General features: G+C 39.0%; 1 protein-coding gene across 7 annotated transcripts in view; it reads left to right on the plus strand.

Moving 5' to 3' along the window:
• The window catches only part of Slc25a13 (solute carrier family 25 member 13), a 423,604-nt gene extending 402,474 nt beyond the window's left edge, over window positions 1-21,130 (plus strand). For all 7 annotated transcript variants that reach the window (XM_087204454.1, XM_087204455.1, XM_004862720.4 and 4 more), the window contains 4 exons: window positions 12,131-12,269; window positions 19,375-19,533; window positions 19,627-19,717; window positions 19,976-21,130. In XM_087204454.1, the coding sequence (XP_087060580.1) occupies window positions 12,131-12,269; window positions 19,375-19,533; window positions 19,627-19,717; window positions 19,976-20,165 (579 nt within the window). In that variant the 3' untranslated portion in view covers window positions 20,166-21,130. The remainder of the gene's footprint in view (window positions 1-12,130; window positions 12,270-19,374; window positions 19,534-19,626; window positions 19,718-19,975) is intronic.
• The last annotated feature ends 1,386 nt before the right edge of the window (window positions 21,131-22,516 follow it).

The following is a 22,516-nucleotide window of genomic DNA, read 5'->3' on the forward strand; positions in this document are numbered from 1 at the left end:
CTGCTTTGTCACTGTTTCTGGTCATAAGTAGACATCTGATAAATATGTTGAGCAAATGAATAAAAATGAGGTGTTTCCATGTTATAACAAAATGTTAGAGCAGAGAAAGCAAGGAAATTGTGAATGATACCAGAAAAGACCATGATATTGGCATCGTAGAATATAAAAAGAATCTAATGGTAGGAGAAGTCCCTTTCTAGTTTCAGAGTTTCTAGTTTCTTTCACCCTTTCTAGTTTGCTTCACCCAGCAAGCTCTGCCCTTGGCGCTGGGGATTCAAACATAAATCAGTGTAGCACATATTACCCCCTTTCATGGGGATAGTTAACCAGTTACCCAGATCCATAGAATGTGGCATATATGCAGCTAAGAAGCCCTATCTGGTAGGTATATGCAAAGGGCTTTAAGGGTGATGGGACTGGCTCATGGCAGGAAAGCCAGGAAGGCTTTCCAAAAAGGGGTGGCCTCAAGTGAGGAATTATATGTAGTCCACCACTCGGAAGGTAGAGATGAAATGGCATGGAACTGTGTTTGAGGAAAGATAATTTGACATCAGCCTGGAGAATGCCAGGAGGCAGGGAGAGCAGGAGTGAAGACAGAGGGGACAGCAAGGAGGATGGACTGGGCAGTCAAGTAGGGACAGTGATGGGTCTGATGGATTTGGGGAGTTAGCTTCTCAGAGTCCTAAAGTAGAAAGTAAAGGTAGATTAAAAGATAACTCCCGGATTTCTGGTGTGAGCACCTGGAAGGATGATGATAACAATGTTTAGAATTTCAGAATATCTGAGAAACCTTTAGAAGACCTTCTATCTATTGTCTTTATAACTATCTATCTTACTCTCTTTATAACTGAGGAACAGAGGTCTGAAATCTAATAAGTTATAATAGCTGGGTGATCTAGGTAGGAAGGGCAGGGCTGAGACAGACTTCCTAACTCCCTCTCCAGTGATTTCTTATCCTGAAGGTGTTAAAGGGAAGGCTAGAGCCTTGCACAAGGATGAGTCCAGCAGACACTGCAAGACTTATCTGCATGGATGAGGTCTCCATGCTGTGGGAAACTAAGGTTGGAACTGAGACCCCCAACATTTAGGTGGCAGGAAGTGTGGGTGGTAGAGAGCAGAAGCAGCCATCAGAAGGAGAGCTGGAAGGAACATCATTGCAGGGGTTAGAGGAGGAATGGAGTGTAAGGAAGGAGGAGTTACGTTACCAAGTGCTGCAGAGACCGAGATGAGGAGGGCAAGAAAAGGTCTTTGAACTTAAAGATGGAGGTAACATGATAGAAGTAGGAAGAAATATAAACAGATCCAAACCATTCAACCTAAAAGTTTTACTGTGAAAGAAAACAGCAACGAGAAATAAAAATAGAGTCAAAGGACAATTGGGGGAACAAGGGTGGGATATTACTGTTTTATTTGTTTTTTGCAGTGCTAGAGATTGAATGTGGGGCATCATGCGTACTAGACAAGTGCTATTACCACTGGGCCACATTCTCAGCCTGTTTTAATTTTACTGAGACAGCCATGCCTATCTCTAGACAGAAAGGAAAAACAGTCACTGATGACAAAAGGATTTGAATGGAATTAGGGGGAGGGGCTCACGTTTATTGAGTGGCTGCCTTGCAGGTTCCCATGCCTAAAGTTATGTATCCTTCACAGCATCTAATCCTCACTGCAGCCTATGAGGCCTTTTTTTTTTTTTTTTAAGTTTGAAGTTGCCACTGAAGAAAGGAAGTCTTGCTAGGTTTAGGTAATTTGTACAAGGTTCATAGCTTGTAAGTTTAGTGGCAAGCCTGGGTTTCCAACTCAATCCCATCTCTCTTTGAAACCTGACGTATCATGTAAAGCTATGTTGAACCAGATAGAGGATATATGATGGTATGATGGTAATTTAGATTTCTAGGGAAATATTCATGATTTTTTGAGGAATTTACTAAAGTAATCCATGTAAAGCACATAGAATAGAACTTGGCACATAGTATATATGATGTGCTAGTTGTTTTATTGCTTTTCTTTTTGTTTCTTTGGTGGCACTGAGGATTGAATCCAGGTTTCATACATGCTAGGTAAGTACTCTACCACTGATCTACATCCCCATCTCTTTTGATTTTTAACCATCTAATTAAGTTGTCCAAGCCAACCTCAAACTTGCAGTCCTTCTGCCTGTCCCTACCAAGTAGCTGGCATTACAAGCATGTATGTCCAGCTCTTACTCATTTGGATTACAGAATGTCAACTAAGGGATCTTTGCAAAAATACCTAGTTCCTTCCACTTTGCCCTAGCCCTGAATAATTTCTGATGTGTGATTAACACCACCCTCTAGGCCAGGCATTCTGGTTTTGACTTTGGAATAGCAAACTAAAAGAAAATGCCTTAGCTGAGTGCACTGGCACATACCTGTAATCCCAGCACTCTGAGAGGCTGAGACAGGAGGGTAGGTCAATTTTAGTGACTTGTGAAAACCTGTCTCAAAATCAAATTTAGAGGAGGGGATATGGCTCAGTGAGAATGCCCTGAGTTCAATCTTCAGTACCATGGTGGGGGGGGGGAGCTTGAAAAATAATACTTTTTTTTGTAAGTAGTTCCCAGAGGAGTTGAGATCATCAAAAAGCTAGAGGAGAAAAAAGGCTTAAAAATATTAGCAGACAGTGTATATTTTACTGTTCTTCTCTGCTTTCACCAAATATTCATTACATGCTAGTGCTCCATCAGATGCTAGAGTGATAAAGATGTATGAAACATCATTACTTTCACAGTGGTTGATGTAGAAGGCATGAAAAAATGTGAACATACCATCTAGTACCATAAAATTCTTTAAAATATTTATTTTAATAGAAAATGTTTATTTTATCAGAAAATTTTGATAAAACAGGGTATCAAATAATAAAATGTTACTTTTTTAGCCCCAAGCTTCAGATATCTTTCCAGAAGTAAACATTTTTACAAGTTAATTTCTGTTCTATTGTTATTATTTGTATTGTTTTTATTTTATTGTTTTTTGCTAAGTGCCCACAGGATTAGTCTTAAGGCAGAATTTTTCATTTTACATAAACTTTTAGACTATAATATGCTACCCTTCATTTTAACGAGTACATAAATTGATGCTGCCAATCCATTGTTCATAGAGTTCTCTAAATATATTTTCCAGAAGTGATAGATATGTTTGTATTTCTACTAAGCCATTGTTAAACATTCTCTGGTTTCTAACTTGATCGATGTGTGCACCTGAAAAATGGCCAGTTTAAGAAACGTTAACTCACTGTAAAATTAAAGAGATATGACTATGGCCTACATGGGGCATGATCAATTTAGCAAATTTATAGAATTTATTTAATAGTATTAAGTCTTTCACTAAATAAAAGATTGACTCTTAACCTAACATGTGTCAAATTCTACTGATTCAGTGTGAAACCACACAGAAGTCATTTTCCAGCAGCAAGTTAAAGAATACATTAACTATTTCCATTTTCTACCCCGGTAGGACAGTGCTTTTCATCAATAATACTAGTTGCTATCTTCTTTTATTGAAGATCTTTTGCTAAGTACTGTACAAGGTAGTTGGTATTAATCATTGCATTCAAATTTAGTGTGTTTCTAACATTTTACGGATGAAGCAATTGAGGTAAGAGATTCTAAGAACCTAGCCTAACATCACATAGCAGTCAAGTGGCGGAGAGATGATCTGAGCCCACATCTCTGATTGCAAAGCCTGGATTCTTGCTCCTGCAATGTACAGTTTTGGCAGAATTCAGATATATACCCATAGTTAAAATGATACATTTTTATAGGTATTTCTTTGAAGAAGTTCTCCTCTTTAAGAAAATGGAGTTCAAAAGGGTGGTACATAAAGTGGTGAAGCACAGCTAGAATGCTGATTAGCCATAATCATTGACATTGTAGAGAAGTGGCCCTCACTGACTATGCTGAAGAGGTTGGCACCAAGAACTTTCCAAAACCCCCTCCCCCACTTTGTGTTCTACATCTAGAGAAAGAACAAGAAAAAAGCAATTATTAAGGGGCATTGCCTGCATAATCATGACATGTTTTGAAGGAGACTTGTCAGGAGACAGTGTCAAGAGCAACCACCTTGTGCATCTCCTCTATATGGCACAAGTTCTTTCCATTGGCAGACCAGGTATTTGAACCAGTCATTCAATTAGAACAGCTAAAAATACTGGATAATGTATTTTTTTAAAAGCCTTCTCAAATATATATGTTACCAAGGAAATAAAGACTACTCAAGCCTAAAATGAGATGTATTCAGCAGAACTGTACAGTGAGCATTTACTTAAACTTGAGCACTAATTCTAAAAAGAACAGGGATAGGACTAAGGTAAGTCAAACAAGGCACATAGGTCCCAGAATTAAAGGAACTGAATTCCTTTAGGTACTTAACCCCATCCATGCACCCCCTTGATAGTAAGTGCCTCACTGAAGTTTCTCCCCTAGGCTCCACTCTTGTTCTGCCTTACTCCTGTCCTAAAGATCCTGTTAGAAATCTGGAACTTCAAGGAACTCCACCTTGAGTGGGTGGGTAAAGAACAATTCTCCCTTCACCCTGAGATTTCAAAGAAAGTTCCATTTCTTCTCAGAGGAGGAAGAAAAAAGGCTGAGAGGGAACCCTCCCCTAAAAGTCAAAAACTCCAGGTTGATCTCACTTAGTTTTTCAGGCTGAGTTTGTATTTCTCTGATGATAAGAGAAACTCTGTGATGGAAATTTATTGTTAAATAGTCTTGAATTGATAGTGATCCTGTGTACCTGAAAGAAGCAAACACAATTGCTGTCTACAACAACCCACCTGCAACCCACACCTCAAGGAATTCTCACAGGTAATATTCCAAGGAAGATGATAATTCACAATAAGAAATCTCAAGTTATACAACAAAAGGCACTTGAAGAAGAGATAACCATTTTACACTTAAGATTTAAAATTTTAAATTATCAGAAAAAAATTAATGTTAATTTGTTTTTAAAGTTAAAAAGTATAAAAGCATAATTAAAATTTTAAATTCACCAGATTGCTTTAATAACAGATTGAACACAGTTGAGAAACAACAAACTAGGAGGTAAAAAAGTATCCAGAATGCATTTCTGAGAGACAAAGAAATTAAGACATAGAGAAAAGTGTAAGATGGTCTAATAAGTATGAAAGAAAACCAGAAGGAAAGGACCATTGATTGATGGCTGAAGATTTTTCAGAACTAATGAAAGCCATTAATCCATAGACTCAAGAAGTACAATGGGTTGCAAGTATGGAATAGATTAAAATAACCCAGATTAGACTCATCACAATAAAGCTGCTGAGTATGGAAGCTAAAGAGAAAGCCTTAAACAGCTAGGTCTTCATAAGGACAAGAGCTGAACTGACGGCTAACATAAGAATTGGAATAGTGGAGGCAAGAAGACAGTTGAATGATGTCTTCAGTGTATGGAAGCAATAATTTTTCAACCTAGCATTCTATACCCTGTAAAGTATATTTTAGGAACAAGGGTAAAATAAGACTTTAGGGGAAAGGTTTGTTTGTTTGATTTTTACGCAGGCTCTGGCTGTTTGCCAGGCTGACTTTGAAATCACTAAGTAGTCCAAACTGGCCTCAAACTTGCAATTCTCCTGCCTCAGCCTTCTCATACCTGGCATTACAGGCATACACCACCATGCTTGGCAAGACATTTTTTAGACTTGCAAAATGCAGAAAGCATATCACCAGTAAAGCCTTAAAAAAGGGAATTGTAAAATATATTTTAGGTAAAAAATAATTATTCCAGTTGGATATGTAGATATGTAACAGAAATGAAAGCAAAGAAAGCAGTAAAAAATGTTTCTAAGTAGCATCACCCCAATTATTATATATGTAACTATAAATACTTAATATTGTTAAGCTAAAATTAAAATTCATAATCACAAAATGGGATTTGCTTTTCAGTAGCCTAAAGAATGTGTATTATAGGGCCGGGGATTTAGCTCTGGTTTCGCTGCCTGTTGTGCAAGTGCAAAGACCTGAGTTCGATCCCCAGTACAAAAAAAAAAAAGAATGTGTATTATATAGGAAGAATGGGAAGATAACAAAGAGTATAATAAATTAAGTAGGCATATTAAAAATTTCCAGAGTAAGCACTGCCTAGAAATAAACATTGCAGGTAATGATGTAGGTAAGTTGGGGGAGGGAGGAAAGAAAACCAAAAAATGGGACACATATAGATTAGCTTTGTGAAGGTGACAGGACAGGGAGCTAGAGACAAATATTCCTTATAAAAAGCGCTATGCAGCTTTGAAGATTTACAGTCCATCTGGGAGATAATGTCATTGATAGCAAAACAATGTACAGTAGTAGAACTGTAGAGAACTAGGACCAGCAAAATGACATCTCCTAAAAAATAACTAGAGTTGCCAAGGTGACTCTTTAGAACTACAGTGAAATTGAGAAACCAGTATTCTAAAACCATATAGTAGGCACTCACATTCTGTATTCAAATTGAAGTCATTTCGATGTTCACTGATAACAATTCTTCAATTGTTGGCTCACTTATTTGGTTTTAGCACCAGTGGCAGTCATGGTAACAGGTCTTGGCCCTAGTGATGTTTCTCGGCAAGATGCTGAAACTCACCCTGCTAAAGTCTCAGCCAGGGGGCTCTAACTGTGCCTTGGCTGCTCTCGGGCTGTGTTCCTAAGGGTTAACTCATTTGGGGGAAACCAGGGGGAATGCTGAGGGATCAAGACGTGACATGCTGCCCATTGTTTGTAGCTCTAGGATCAAAATATACAGTTATACATGCCAAATAAATTCTAAACCTGTAAGGCAGAAAAGGAGAGGTGGCTCTGAGGACAGGGTCCAGAAGCATTAAATAACCTTCACAGACAAGGTGCACCACTGTTGTCCTGAGTGCTGCAGGGTCCCCCAGTCAGGCATTTTTCTCCAAGGTAGACAATATGCATTCACTGCTGGAGTCTCTGTTAAGCCTCTGTCTCCCAGACCTGCTGGCTCCTGGTGCCCAGCCCGACACAGAGGTGCCTTTGTGAGTGTAATTACCTTTCTCTGTATTAGAAATAGTCTGTTTAGAGCTGTGTTTGTAGGTACTGCTAGAATAAGCAGGAATTAGCATGCGAAAAGACTTGCCCTGGCCCTGACTTCTTTATCAGCACCATCCTTCAGGACCAGCTTTTCTTTGCTTTTTTTCCCAACAGGATTGATTGGGCAGGTGTTACTGAATATCATCCAAGACGTAGAATTTAGAGCTTAAAGGTAAAAAAACAAAACAAGGCTTTAGAGAATTGGAGACAACTGTGTGTGTGCGTGCGTGCGCGCGTGCGAGTGCACACATGTGCACGAGAGACTGAGAAAGAGAGATCTTATTGTGTTGTATCTTTTGACAATCTTGTGTCAGGCAGTGCTGCCAGAGTAAACTCAGGTGGATAATTCTTGTAACCTAAGAACTGATTAAAGCCCCCATGGGCTTTCAGCACAGATCCACATCAAAAAGGCTGGAGAAGCAAAGTAAATGATTATCCTGCCATGGTGACACTGGCCAGAGTCTCTGGGCCTAATTGGTTGTGTGAGTTTTGGACTGTTATCTGGGAGGTACAGTGAAGCCTCCCCCCAGGAAAGAGGCTTTCCTAGACCTCATGCGGAATGATGCTGCAGGGCCGGGCGGAGAATGCTGCAGTACTGGAGTGCAGCCAGTCTCACATAGGGTCTGCTGCAGATGCTTTTTATTGTTCCTATTGGTATATTAACAGGCCTTTTATTAAAAAGAAAATAATAATTTCCTTCTTTGGAGAAAGAGAACTTTAATGAATAGTAAGAATTAGAGGATTGTCTTTTACATTTATTAATTTTCCCCAAGTGATTTTACTGTGGGTACAAAGGAAATGAAGGGCCTACCAGAGAATGTCTAAGGGCTGCCCAGAGAACCAGTAAAATAAAAAGACTTAAGGCCAGCAAATATGAAGTTTTCATATAGAGCAGGAAGATTTAAAAGGTGTATGTTAAATGGCACACAGTTTAATTTATTAATTTTTTAATGACCAAAGTAATCATTTGTGTTGCCAAGATAGGCTCTAGGACCGCCCAGAATGTTTCCCTTCCTTACAAAGTTACTTGTTCAGAATGGCTGATTACTTAGGAAAAATTATACCCAGACAAGTAGAATTCAAGTCAAACAGGTTTATGTTTTTGATGTAGGACTGGAGAATAGGTGTTCCGACACAAAAGTGAAAGATTTATCAAGGAATCTGGGAGAGAAACTCTTAGAACTTTAAAGGCCTTTTTAACATCCTGCTTCCTTTTCATTGTGTGGGAGCAACAGGTCAGGGATTGCCTAAGGCAGCCTTGCAAATTGGCACCTGCCTTTGTGCCTAAGACCTGAAGGAAGTGATGGGGAAAAGGAGGCCAGGGAAATTTAATAAGTCTGTGCCTTTTCTCCAGCCTTTCTCAAAGTTGGCTTTCCATAGGAATTGGGCTTTGATGCCTAGGGTGCAGGAGAAGTAGAGGCCGCCTCCAGATTGAGCTAGAGAGTTATTTGCTGCACTGAGGCACCTGAGCAGGTGCTGGACTGCAAAACAACAGACAACCAGGAGAGCCTTCCTGATCTCATTTGCCCTTTGCCTTCACACTGCAGCGGGTACTTTACGCAGAACTTTCATAGTTCCTGCCTTATTTATTCTGAAAGCTCCAGTCAGTCCCTCCACTCCTCTGAAGAAAAGGGCCTTTGGTGGCTTTGACTGGAGGAAGATTTCCTGCTCATCACAAGAGTACACCATGACAGAGGGAAATATCTGCCAGCTGCTTTTCATGTGTTGGAAGATGGAAACTGGTGTGATTAAAAATTTTAACTTCCTGTCCTGCCTTTGCAGAGCAAGGGTGGCACCTAGGTCACAAATAGCCTTTCTTCCTGACTTTTCCATTTCTTCCCTTTTCTCAGGTAATCAGAAACCTAAGACCTCTTTTTTTAAAAAATTAATTTTATTGGTACAATTTAAATGTACATAACGATCACATTCATCAAAGGGAGTTTGTATCTGTACGTGATATATTTTGATTCCTCTTTTTTCTAAGACCTCTTATATATCATAACATTTGCTTAGGTTTGCATAAATTATGTGACCACATTACCTGATTCCTCACAGGAAAAATACAACATATTCCTACCTCTTTCCCTTCAGTGTTCACAGGGCCGTCCACCTTTTCCTCAGGTATGTGTTGTCTCATTTGTGTTTATGTTTGATTTTTGATTAAGCTATTTCTTCTCAGCCATCTAGAGTTGTTTCCAGACATCTCTAGGATTTCATCATACCTCTGACTGGGCTCTCCTCACTAGGATACTGGACTTAGTGTTGTGATCTCAGGATAGGAAGGAAAAGGCCTCATGGTGGGACACTGAGGGCTCCTTCCTGGGAAACTTCCTCCCGCACTCTTACTCTTCTTGAGTCTCAGAGGTGTTTTTAATTTCAGGTCTAGTCTTCCCGCATGAGGCCTTCTGATCATATTGAAGCCACATAGCATAAGACAGTTGAATCTCTATCTCTCTATCTCTCCTTTACCTTTTTTTTTTTAAATTTCACATTCCAGTACAAAACTGGTATTTTCTCACAGGCTTTATTGTATAATAATAACAAATAAGAAGGCTTTGTTTTGTTTCCTAATTTTTTTTCTAGGCAATGATCAATTGTTGTTGCAGAAACTGACAATATACAATATTCCAAAGCCTCTTGTGTCACTTTTTAGTTGTTTTTTCCTGTGGGAATTGGCAAAGCAAAATTCAGTGTCATCAGCAACATGTCTTAGGACCCAGCTGACAGCTAGAAATTTTGCTAAAAGATTTATAAATTAAATGAGACAATAGTTCCAGGTACCTGTCTACTTATAATCTCAATCAGGCAACACTTACCTGGGCAGATAAAAGCATGAAGAAATCACAGAGCAAGATCAAAAAAGTGTAGACAATCTAGAGCCATGTGGTATCCACCCTTCTCTTTCTTTTACTTAAAATATGTCATTGGAAATGGTAGTACTGGGGGTTTAAATGAATGAAGAGGTGGTACTTAAGAAGTTAGTTTCCCCAGCTTAGCAATCATCAAAGAGGATGCAGAGTGATAGGTGGGCCTTAACTGATCAGATGAGGGTGACATTGATAGCTTTATTTGAGACTCCTCAGGTTTGCCAGGGAGAGGAAACTGGGGAAGTCAGGTCATTACAAATCTTTGTCAAGGATGAGAGTACTGGGCATGATCCACAGAACACTCCAAGGCCAAAGATGGTGGTACAATTTTTGAAACAAGTAGAAAAGAAATATGGGCAACATGACTAACAAATAATGCAGATATTTGATCATGTCGAGCCAAAACAAAACAAAATCCATAGACTGTGAATTTAAGGAGGAAAAGGGCCTAACCCCTAACTTCTCCAGCATGGCCTCACAGCTCTGGAACGGTTGCTAATATTTCTGTTACAGGAGGCTCCAGAATGTTTATACTCGAAGTAATTCTTTTTGACTGGAGAAGATGAGCCTAGATAAACACTTACTATTTTTGTAATGAGAGAAAAACTTCAAAAGGAAAATATTACCAGCAAAGAAATGAGGCAAGCAGAGATTGACATCTTGCTCTAAATGCAAACATTGTTAAAAGCTAATGAATATAATAAGCACAGTTTGGCCGAGCATGGTAGCACACGCCTGTAATACCAGCACTTGGGAGGCTGAGGCAGGAGGATCATCACAAGTTTGAGGCCAGCCTGGGCTACATAGTGAGTTCAAGGATTTCCTGACTTACATAGACCCTGTCTCAAAACAACCAAAAAAAAAGAAGAAGAAGAAGCACAACTTTGCAAAGAATTATATATGAGTACCCAGCATGACAGAATCTGAATTGCAAGCATTTGTTCTGTTTGAAGGATGAGCCACACTAGAATTAAATTTAATAGGCTTAAATAAAAAGTCTTACTTATGTTACTTGTGTAATACAATTAAGTTGCAGTAGACCTGGGTTAATAGCAGTTTATATGAAAAAGACTAAAGGTTTTCTAACCTGAAATCTGATTGAGTCAGGAGGGAAATGTGAATGTCAGAAAAAAACCAAAGCTATAGTACAGATGTGTGGTGTTCAGGCGCTTTGACAGACTAAAGCCATCCGTTGGGCGGAAATTCCCAAGGTCCAGCCTACTAGACCTCAGTAAAAGTCACTTTTACGTGGCTAGATCTGTTGAATCTGCATGGATTCTTTATTTTCTTTTGGGAATTTCTATATTCGGTGGAAATTTTAGGTATTAGAAATCTGTGAAAGAAATGGTATTAAATCATTAAGTGTTGAAAAGTGGTGATTTCCTTCCTGCTCAGCCTACCCAAAACCCAATATATTTGTTGTGGCTTTCATTATAATATTATATCGTATTTCTGTGTACTCATCAATTCTCAGGGCCTCCATGTGGCATTATTTTGGCACCAGAAATTATTTGATGAAGACTTTGCTCTAGGAGCTAATTGTTCTGCACACAGTTCTTAAATATGTCAGAATTATTGTAAATATCTTAAAGCTTTAGAGCATGCATTTATCAATGCTTCATGTACCCTGGATGGTGAGTAATTATGTGAATAAATTGAGGCAGTTCCATGAACTCCCTGAAAAAATAAATAATTTTTTGTGTATGTGTAATATTTTCTGGGAAAGATTCCAACTTTCATAAGATTCTCAAATAATACAAAAATTGGGCCTCTTTCCCCTCTGCCTATCTTAATTTGTTTACTTTCTAGTGTGTCAGCAAAGAAACTTCTTGATTTTTGCCTTCTGTCATCTTTGAGACCAGCAAACAGATCTTCCTTGAAATGCCAGTGACTTGCCAGCAGTAGGGACCTGAAAGGATGTCAAGGCAGAGTGCCAAAAATGGTGTAATCCATATCTTAGCGTTAGAATAAATACCGTACATACAACATACAACAAAATTAACTTTATTTTTAAAAAGAAGACACAAACTTGTTACTTACAGAATTTGGATTATTTTTTACTGTTCCCTGTTCAGTTTGTGAGTACAAATTTGGTCTTCTCCAGGAATATTTTATTCTGAGGTGAGTTCCAAAGAAGCTTGATCTTCTCAATGGGTTATGTGTTTCATGTGGTTTTTCTTCCTTTGCAAATGCACAGGGTGCCAAAGCCTGCTTCCTGCGGGACATTCCTTTCTCTGCCATCTACTTCCCATGTTATGCCCATGTGAAGGCTTCCTTTGCAAATGAAGATGGGCAGATTAGCCCTGGGAGCCTGCTGTTAGCTGGGGCCATAGCTGGTGAGTGTCCTGCATGGAACTGTTACTTCCCCACCAACCATCCCCAAACTCCACTGTCCCCAGCCTGTAGATAAAACATGCTACAACACTGGAAGTTTTTGCTAATGTCTTTTGACAGGGTACATATGAATTGGTTATAGATTGCTTCAACTAGCTAATGAAAAGAAAAGGTATTACATTAGCCTTTATTCCGGCACATTAGATTTTAGACAAATTTAATTAACTCATAAAAAGAGCTCATTAATTACTGGTTCACTTTTGTGGTCTGTGAATCCTAATTCATGTTTCATTATATTTAATAATTTTACCTCATAGCATAAGAATGATAATGCAACCAGAAGTTTTTAAAAATGGGAATATTTGTGCTTTAAAAATGTCTAAATAAAATACTGCATATGGGTTTGTCAGCTTAGATATCTTCACGACATGGCAGCAGGCTTCCCCAGAGCAGAGCAGGATGAGAGGGAGAGAGGAAAGAAGAAAGAAAGGCAGAAAGAAATGAGGATGAGCAGGGAGGGAGGGGAGGGAAGAGGAGAGCGGGGGGAGAAAGAGAGGGGCACACCAGCACCATACTTAATACTGAGCCTTTCTTTCATGTTATTATCCATCTCCCCCAGATCTCCTCTTCCCTGTATAATGGGGAAATATAAGACATAATTTGTTGTATTTCTTTTTTTTCTTCAAAGAATGGATTAGCTACAAATTTGAAGGCCTTGTGTATTCTATATATTATTAAAATTATATAACAGGTAATAAGCAGCATTCTTAGCAGAATCTAAAGACAAACATCATAACTACCATTATCAAGAAAGCCAGGGATAAGAAAGACAGGATGTCTCCTTTCTCTCTCATCCTTCTTTTTCAGCTTTGTTTAAAAGTTTCTAGGCCATGTGGTAAAATATGAAAACAAGTAATGGGAATAAATATTAGAAAAGTAGAAATGATGCTGCCATTATTTACAAATGATCATTTACCTGAAAATTCAAATTAAACTGCCAAAAATTATTTGAATTCATATTTCTTAATTAGTAATTATTTTGTTATGAGATAAACTTTTAAAATGTTATATGCGGAGATAAGCAGTTAGCTGATGCCACAGAGGAAGCCGGAGAGTTGGCTGCTGAGAGTCCAGCCTGGTGGAAGCTGAGCAGACAGGTACACAGAGGTGCACCATGCCCACGGTGGCCTAGGGAGAACAAAAGCGTTCCCTGGGAGAGGGCATGGCAAGTATGCAGGAGCCTAAGGAAGCACATCTCAGGGCTCTGTTATCTTCAAGGGAAAAAAACGTGTCTCAAAGCATAGAAGTCCTCCTCTGCAATGGAACTTCAGACAACTCCAGTGAATAATGGTAACCCCTAACTTATTTATCATGAAGCACAAGTGAGCCTTTTTAAGCCTTTTTAACTATTTTTAGATATATACCATATTCAAATTGGTCCCTTATACAGAATATATGCATATTTTGTTGTTATTGTTGAACAGCCCTATTATAAATAAGGTAGACCTGTGATTAAATGAATGTGATTGTGCTGTTTTGATAATAATTCCACTTATCTGATAAGTACTGTCACTAATGAAAATTTGTTTAGTCTTGAGATTAATTTCTTTGGTAATATGCAGCTTTTTAACAGAGGTGGTTGTGGGTAACTCACTACCTAGAGAATATTATCTGTTGTAAGATTTTTGTATCTAGTATTTCTTTTAATTTTTCAAATTAGCATTGTCATTTAGGAACATCTACTCTATATTTCATGGATAGAGCAAGGTTAACTGATATGTGACTTTGTGTTCATTGCCCAGAGTATTTCTGAAGGAGAGGGCTGAAGCAGGGAGCCCAAAATTAAGAGGCCAAATTCTAATTCTGTGTCATTAGCATGGTACTTTTTAATTAATGAATAGTATTTCAATAAGGTTTGTGATAATATCAAGTAAAATATCCCAACTGTTTCTTACGTCTCATAGGGTGATCTGTTACCAGATGATTTCTCTTGTCAGGGTGATAAGATATAAGAATAAGTCAAACTGGTGAGGGTCTTGCCTTTTAGTTAGCTTAAACTGAATTCTAATTCAGGGTTATCTTTAAAAGCTATTCATTGCATATTCATAGATATGGCAGGGTCATAGGTATGTGATGATTGTGTTGTTTTCACAAACATTTTAGAAGAAAAATTTGCAGATTGGGCAGTCCTGAGAACCAGAATGGGCTAGAGTGACTCAAGGTTGCCATGTGGCTCGGGCTGAAAAAGGGAAATGACATACACAAAACAGAAATGTGGTACTAAGGCAGCTAGTGGCCAGGTTGGCTGCTTTGATTGGCGATGGCTCAGCTATTTATTATAAAAGAAAATTCCTAAGTTAGATTTTCAGTTTGTTTACATACGGGGTTACATTGCCATTCTTTACTAAGGACTCCATGAAGCCTTCTGAGGCCCAAGTTTAGTTTGATTTAACAAATTTCCCCTTTTGATCAGCCTCTCAATTGTGAAAGATTGACCAAATCTTTGGACATTCATGTTACTCTCCATCACCATCATAAATAGATTTAGTCTCACTATGGAATTCACAAGTTGTATTTGGTCTCAGCTTCCACTGTGCAATAGCAGAACAGTGGGTTTTGAAGGTGGGAACAAGGAAACACTACATAGGAGAGAAGTGCCACTGGCACATATGTGTTAATTATGTGACCACAAAGTTTCAGATCATTTAAGTGCAATTCTTAGATCCTTAAGAATAAAAAGTAATAGAGCTATTATATCAAGATAATGAACTAAGCATGCTCATCTATCTCTCAGAGTACCTTAAAAATGTCAGAAAATACACTTTTTTATATTCTTTATTGGCCCTAGAAAATGGTAGCACCAGCCCTCAGCACACAGGAAACAGCACAATATTGACTCAGACTGACTGAATGATGCCACAGCTCAAAACACTGGTAGGGAAAACTACTAATGTAAGAACTGAACCAGAGCATTGTGAGCTCTGAGTAAACAATAGGATTCCTGGGTGGAGGTGGAGATATTAGGTGAATCATGAGTTAGCTCATTTGTGACAGGATAGCCAACCTTGAGGCTTTTACTTCAGGCAACACTTGCTGCAGGTTAAAAGCTCAGTTCTGTGCTGGTAAAAAAAAAAAAAAAAAAAGGGCAGGGAGGGGGAGTGGAAAGGGCAGGTGTGGGAACTAAAAGAAAGCAGGGCAAGGGTTACAGTAATTCCAGACCTTTACCACAGATGCGGAAAAGCATATACCGATAGTCGTTCTTCCCCAGAGGAGGAGAAAATAAATTCTACCTGCAGTGTGAAGGTCTCGACATTTCAGCAGCTCAGAAAGCTTCCACCCTGCCAGCCTCCTTAGGCCCTTGCACACAGAAGACCCTCTTATTCAGGAGAGAGGCCTATGAGTGTAGCTGACCTAAAGTATGGTAGATGCCACCCACGACTGCATATAAAACCCTAATCAGCCTATCCTTTGAACTTGAGTATCACTAGACAGCCAGAGGTCCTCAGGAAGGAACAACAAGGTAAGTGAAATGAAGAATTACAGAGCAAACAGGCAATTCAGGGAACAGAAGGGAACTTTTAAGAACTATAATTAGGGTCCTCAGAGAGATTTGAAAGGAATAATCAGTAAGGAAGCTTTCTTGAAAATTAATGAAAGGATTGCCGAAATTTCAAATCCAGAGATAGTTCTGAATGATAGGGTTTTTGTGATCAAAGACCAAGCTAGACATCTGGAAAATAAGGACGTGGAAAAAATTCTAGAATGTGGAACAAAAAAATTACGGAGCAGAAAAATAAGAGAGAATTTAAGAGATCTGTAGGATTAATATAGGAGGTCTGACATCTACTTAATAAGAGTTGCCTGGATACTTGCCAAGGAAAAGACCATGATTGTGTTCCCAGGCGCATTAGCATTCAGGAAGACAAAACTTGTTTCTCATATGCAGGGACTCCAGGGTTACCCCTCACAGACCTTCTCTGCAGTAAAAGGAAGAGTATGTAAGAAGGAGCACAATGTGGGACATGTGAAACAGATCAAATAGAAGTAAAACTTGGGAGCAGGCCTTAATTATTACTGACTTGGTATGTGCATTTATTGTCCAAGAAGGTTTGGGGAGATAAAGAGAAAAGACAGGAGTGAAGGTCACTGAAATCCTCTCCTTTCTGAAAGAGGAAGCAGCTGCTGATGAATTGAACACCTTGTCATGTATGTACTCTTACGTCATATGTGCATTATTTAAGTAATAGGAAAGGGAGACAATCAAAAGGGAAGTAACTAGAAAGAAAATAACATAATACATGACATCAGAAATGAGTCCAATGACCTCAATAAATGGTGGTAGATTTAATGCCCCTCATAAAACAATTTCCAGTATTTTGAAAGAAAATCTAGTCATCTGAAATCTTTTTAAAAAGGGACATAGAAAGTTTGAAAGAGAACAGGTTGAAAAGTATGTATAAGGCAAATAGCAACAGTAAGCAAGCATAGGAATGTTAATTTCAGACTAAATGAAATGTGGGAGTTAAAAATAGTATTCAGAGGCACATTTTGTGCTTAGTGAAATACTATAAAGATCCTCAATCTCTGTATATAATAATACACAGATCATCAATCTCTATGTATAATACTGTGGTAAAGATTTCAGCTTGGAGTCTGACGAGACTGTGATATCTGCACATTCCTAATGAGGGACTTTATCGTGCGTCTCATAAAATACGATGTGTCTGGTAGATGTATAGACAAGGATATGAAGGAGATTCGGAAAACTTAGTGTTGACCTAAAATAAGTGTATGTTAACCTTTAAACCTTAAACAGAAAAACCCATTATTTGTAAATACAACTGAAATATTCATGAAAATTAAGAATGACTCAGGCCTCAGAGTTGTATTTGCCAGTCACATTTCCTCTCTGTTGTGTATGATCTTCTGCTCTCCCATTGCTGGCCCCCCTGAAGACTTGTTGTTTTGATTGGCAGAGCAGCGTATGCATCTCATCGCTGCTATTGCAGAGGTGGTGGGAACTGTCAGGGCAGCACATTTGTCTGCATTCAAGAGTCAGCTGCAGTGCCCTTCCTGCTGCAGGACCCAGAGACTCCTCCCCATCTCCCAGCATCCTCTTGCTCCCTGTCTTCAGGAATGGAGAAGGCTCAAACCACATCATCAGCATGGTCTTATGCTTGTGCAAGCCACGAGGAACTAGGAAAAATTCAATCAGATGTTGCCATTCTTGACCCTGAAAATCAACAGCTCTTGGGTGGCCAGCCTCCTTCCAGTTCCTGCTGCTCCCAGCCATGCTCTGGCACTGCCTGATATAGTTGTCCAGGTTAATTTAACAAATCCCCTCACCAGAAATGCCTCTAGAGAGGCATCCACCCATGGAGGATAGATAGGAGCTGAGAAGGATGAGAGCTGTGTCCAGGCGGCCACGTTTCCAGTATCCCCCGCAACACTAACCCTTGTCAGACAACTCACTAAGTAACTGAGACATTTCTTTTGTCATTTTTATTCCAGCGCCTCATCTCCCAATATCTCTCTCTTTTTATGATAGGTAACTATTTATGAAAACTATTCCAACAGAAGGGGAACTTTTTACCCATTTTATTGTTCTCATGTCTTTCATTCATACTTGAGCTTGCCTGCCCATAACTGTAAGGATTTTTTTTTTTTTTTTGGTACCGGGGATCGAGCTTGGGTCCTTGCACTTACGTAGCAGACGGCAAAACCACTGAGCTAAATCCCCGGCCCCTATAACTAAGGATTTTTATTGCATATCTAGAGCAGACTGTCTGCTAATCTCTTTCTAAACCAGGAAGTAAAACAAAATCAGTGGTGTGAACACAGTAGGTTTCTAAGCATTTTTCATGTTTCCTTCCATTATGTTGGAGGATAAATTCCTGGCTTAAAGTTAAAATAATTCCTGCAAGCCAGTAGAAAACTGTGTGACTTACCAAGTAAAGCATTAGACATAAAGTGCTTTTTACATGCAAAATTGTGGTGCATTTTATAACAGCTGTTACTTAAGGTTAATGTTTTGAGGGACTGAGTAAAGATAGAAGAGGAAAAGACTGCTTTAATAATATAGATGCAAGTGTGTAGTATATAGATTAACCCAAACACACACACATGCACTCCACTCACACTGTGACTTTAAAACTGTCTGTTAGAAGGATGGGATGTAGTTATGAGCCAGACCATGTTGGTTTGGACAGAAATTCTTACAGAATTATTAAGCCTTAAAAAAAGCAAAGGAGATTTATGCATCTGCATTTGACCAATTTGGTTTGGAATAGGTTCATAATGGAAAAGTAATAAAACCATAAGAGACAGTGTCTTCTGAGTACAGTCTCGCTTTTAAAAAATCTAAACATGGGGCTGCCCCATTTTGGATAGAATGACTGTAGAAAAATTTCCCATTGGTAATTTTGGGAGAGATTTTGTTGTTGTTCCTGTTTCATTGATTGTCAGCCAGTATAAATTTTAAAGCTTCTTTCAAATATTTTTCTGAGGATATCAGTCTTTGGAAAAACGAATCCTGAAGTGTTATCTGTACCCAATACACACACACACACACACACACACACACACACACAGTGGTTTTTTAGTTATCAGTAAATTCTTTCTTGTATAAGGCAGAAGTTGGGGTTTGGAGGTGAGAGTGGTGGAGTATGTGAGAAGGTGCCTCCTGTGATTGCCAGCAGCCAGCAAGCCATGAGGAGGAAGCGAGTAACAAGCATCACCTCTAAAAACTCAGACCTAATAAACTTTCCAAGGTTCTGATTTCAACAGTGAAGCAAAAAAATATTTTTAAAAACCACTTCCTCTATTTATGCTCAACCACTTGAAGTAGTGTTATTCATAAATAATTCCTTAACATTATTTAAGTATTTAAGAATAGAAACATAACGTGGAAGTGGGGTGCTGGGGGAGCAGAGGAAAGCAGGTGTGCAGAGCACCACTTTGGCTGGCCTTCCCAGGAAGACAATGAAGTGGGCATTTTATTGCATTGGCTGCTTCTCTTTTCTTTCCAAGGCCTGCAGTTGAAAGCACAGTTATTTTTATATAGTGCGAATGTGAGCAGACTGAGATGGTGTTATGTGTCTCCTACAGGTATGCCTGCAGCATCTTTAGTGACCCCTGCTGATGTTATCAAGACTAGATTACAGGTGGCCGCCCGTGCTGGCCAAACCACTTACAGCGGAGTGATAGACTGCTTCAGAAAGATACTGCGGGAAGAAGGCCCAAAAGCTTTGTGGAAAGGAGCTGGTGGTATGAAAATAATTGATTCTTAACTAACCCTTCAGTATCAGGTAAGTTTCTGGGAAAAAAAGTAATGATATCTATAATTTTTATTTTTTCAAGCTCGTGTATTTCGATCCTCACCCCAGTTTGGTGTCACTTTGCTGACTTATGAATTGCTACAGAGATGGTTCTACATTGATTTTGGAGGAGTGTAAGTATCATGCTGAATCTGCTGCTAAATTTCGGCTGTTTTTCATCCTCAGTTACCATTGAGAAAAGTACAACCAACTAGATCCTATCAATAGAAAAGATTTAGAAAAATTTACAAGGTCATTTCAGAGGAGAATGTATAGCTGACTGAGCTCAACAACTCCTTTATGATGCATAGTTTTAGGTTTTTGAGTGATATTTTTACCATTTAAAAAAATTTTTTTAAATGCAGATTCTTACTGGTTTACTCTTCTTCTAGAAAACCTGTGGGATCTGAGCCAGTTCCTAAATCCAGGATCATACTGCCTGCTCCTAAACCTGATCATGTTGGAGGCTACAAACTGGCAGTTGCAACATTTGCAGGGATTGAAAACAAATTTGGACTTTACCTACCTCTCTTCAAGCCATCAGTATCTACCTCAGTATCCACCTCAAAAGCAGGGAATTAAAGGAGGGCTGAGCCCAGGACACTGAGCTGAGTGGTCCATACTGCAGTAAGAATACCTCGTCCTGGATTGAAGCAAGGCTTCATTTCTTTCCTATCCATCTCATTTAAATTCACATCCAGGCTTTTTATTAAGTGAAATCACTCATTATCTATATGTTTTCTTAACCAGATCATTGTGCAGTTATTTCTGATTATTCTCTGGACCTCTGCCCACAAACCTGTGTTTGTATCTGACATTTGCTGGAATTGGGTTGATACTATCATGATTTGGGAGAAAGTCTGAACAGAAATTTGGGCTCCCCTTCTTGGGTAGGGATGATGATCTCAAAGAGGCTACTGAAAGACAAGCATGGTTCCTGGAGCAAAGTGTTCTGGGTATGTTTAAACTGATAGAAAACTTGGTACATATTTATAAAAATGAAAAAAAAATTGGAAGAAATGGAAAAAAATCAGAAATAGCCAGTTGGATTCAAATTTTAAACATGCACAAATTTTGTCTCTGGATTATATTATGAAGGTTTTATGTGAAACATGTTTTCTTGTAATGAAAACCACATTGGAGATGTTTAGTAATCATATGCTGTTACTGATACTGAGACTACTAAGGAAAAGTTTTAGCACTTTAAGGAAGTGCTTTTGACATTTTATTATATAGACAGAAACTGAGATACAGCCCCTCTGCTGGATGTGCTAATTTTGGAAAACTGTTCCTATGATGCTACACATGCAAATTACTGCCTGTTTCAGGAGACATTGTAGAAAAATGCACGTGGTGTATTGCTGGTACTGGCCCTAGCCCCTCCTCTCCCCCATAACTGGTGTCCACTTGCTTTTAAAATCCACTTTATCTTGAGCCATATAAGACACATATATTCTAATGTAAGTTTTATGTAATTTGTGGTGCCTTGCATAATGGTCAAAGGCTTGTGTGCTTGTGAAGGTGGAAATAAACTATTTTTAAAGCTATTGAATTGCTCTTGAATGTGTTGTGTAATGATAAACTGCAGTGATTGTCATTAATTGTCATTAATGTTCTTTATGCTGTGTTTGGGAAGATTGTATTCATATTGGCCTGATCTTCCAAGGCAATATGCACCTCATTTTCACTGCTTAGAGTGAGTAAAAGAAACTTACATTGACCCTAGATAAGTACAGAACTAACAAACTGATGCTTTTGTTCTAGTCATTCCTAGCACTTTCAGCAATTTCTTAATGTGACACTTAACAGTAATGCAAAGTTTCAGTGGAGTTGGGCGTTAAAACTGGTATGAAGGCCATTCACATTTTCAGTCTGACTCTGGATCATACCAAAACCTAATCATTATGTCTAACATCTGCTAATCTTTGGCTAGCACTGTACAATTTGGAAAAAGAAGTTCATCTTGAGCAGGTCTGGCCTTTCAACTACAATCATCCTTTCAAAAAATCTACAGAATAATCTGTTGGCAGTTTATATGAACATCCTGTCTCCAAATCTTTTCTCCATAGAATATAGCCATTTCTGTCTATGTAGACCTACAGGTTGATGCTCAGATTTCAAAACTAGAAAGAATATGTGTCCTCCATAAGTTTCTCTGTGTGTGTGTGTGTCTGTGTGTAGGTGAAGAGATGTGTTACCTTCACCAGAAATCGGACAGATAGATACCTACATGCCCCTTCGTCTGTGTGACATAATCCTTCCTTGGCCCAAGGCGGTAAGTGGTAAATTTGTCTGTATTTTAATCTCCAGGGCTAGTCACAGAACTCCACGTATGTCTCAGAAATGTGGATGGTATAATAGCAAAGCACTTTGGCTTTGTTTTTTCGAGTATGGAATAAATTCCCTAAGAATCTGCATTCCTTTTCCTCACTTACTTGAAATTTTATAGGTCAGATTTTCATGGCAAAAACAGTAGCCCAGTCTCATAAATGATACACTGCCCTACCTGCTTCTTTATGAGTTGTTGAGTTTGATTGGAGAGCATCTGGCTTCCCGTAGACTCTTCTGGGCCGAGAGTGAGTCTCTTCAGTAAATAAGAAACCAGAGGCACTGGGAAGCCAGTGGAGATAGGACCATATTGTCTGTTACTTTAAAATTCTTGCCTTGTTCTGCTGGGGGAGAGGCAGTGGCTTGAGAGATTTTGAAGGAGGCCTGATTTCCATGGATTTCTGCTCAGTGGGTGGCGTGACTGTGACAGGCCTTGAATAGGACTGCAATCACCGTGTGGCGAAAGCCGTGTGAATTTTGTTCTGGGTTTCCTTCTTCACAAAGTGACAGCACACATGTCGGCAGTGGAACGGCTGCTGTCAGTGCCTGGGTCATTCCCTCCCTAAGGCTGAGGGGCGGAAGGCATGTCGCTCCCACTTGCTTCA

This window comes from Heterocephalus glaber, unplaced genomic scaffold, assembly GCF_053883595.1.
Source record: "Heterocephalus glaber isolate CG9 unplaced genomic scaffold, H.glaber_assembly_v1.0 deba00000546, whole genome shotgun sequence".
In the NCBI taxonomy this organism is placed as follows: domain Eukaryota; kingdom Metazoa; phylum Chordata; class Mammalia; order Rodentia; family Bathyergidae; genus Heterocephalus; species Heterocephalus glaber.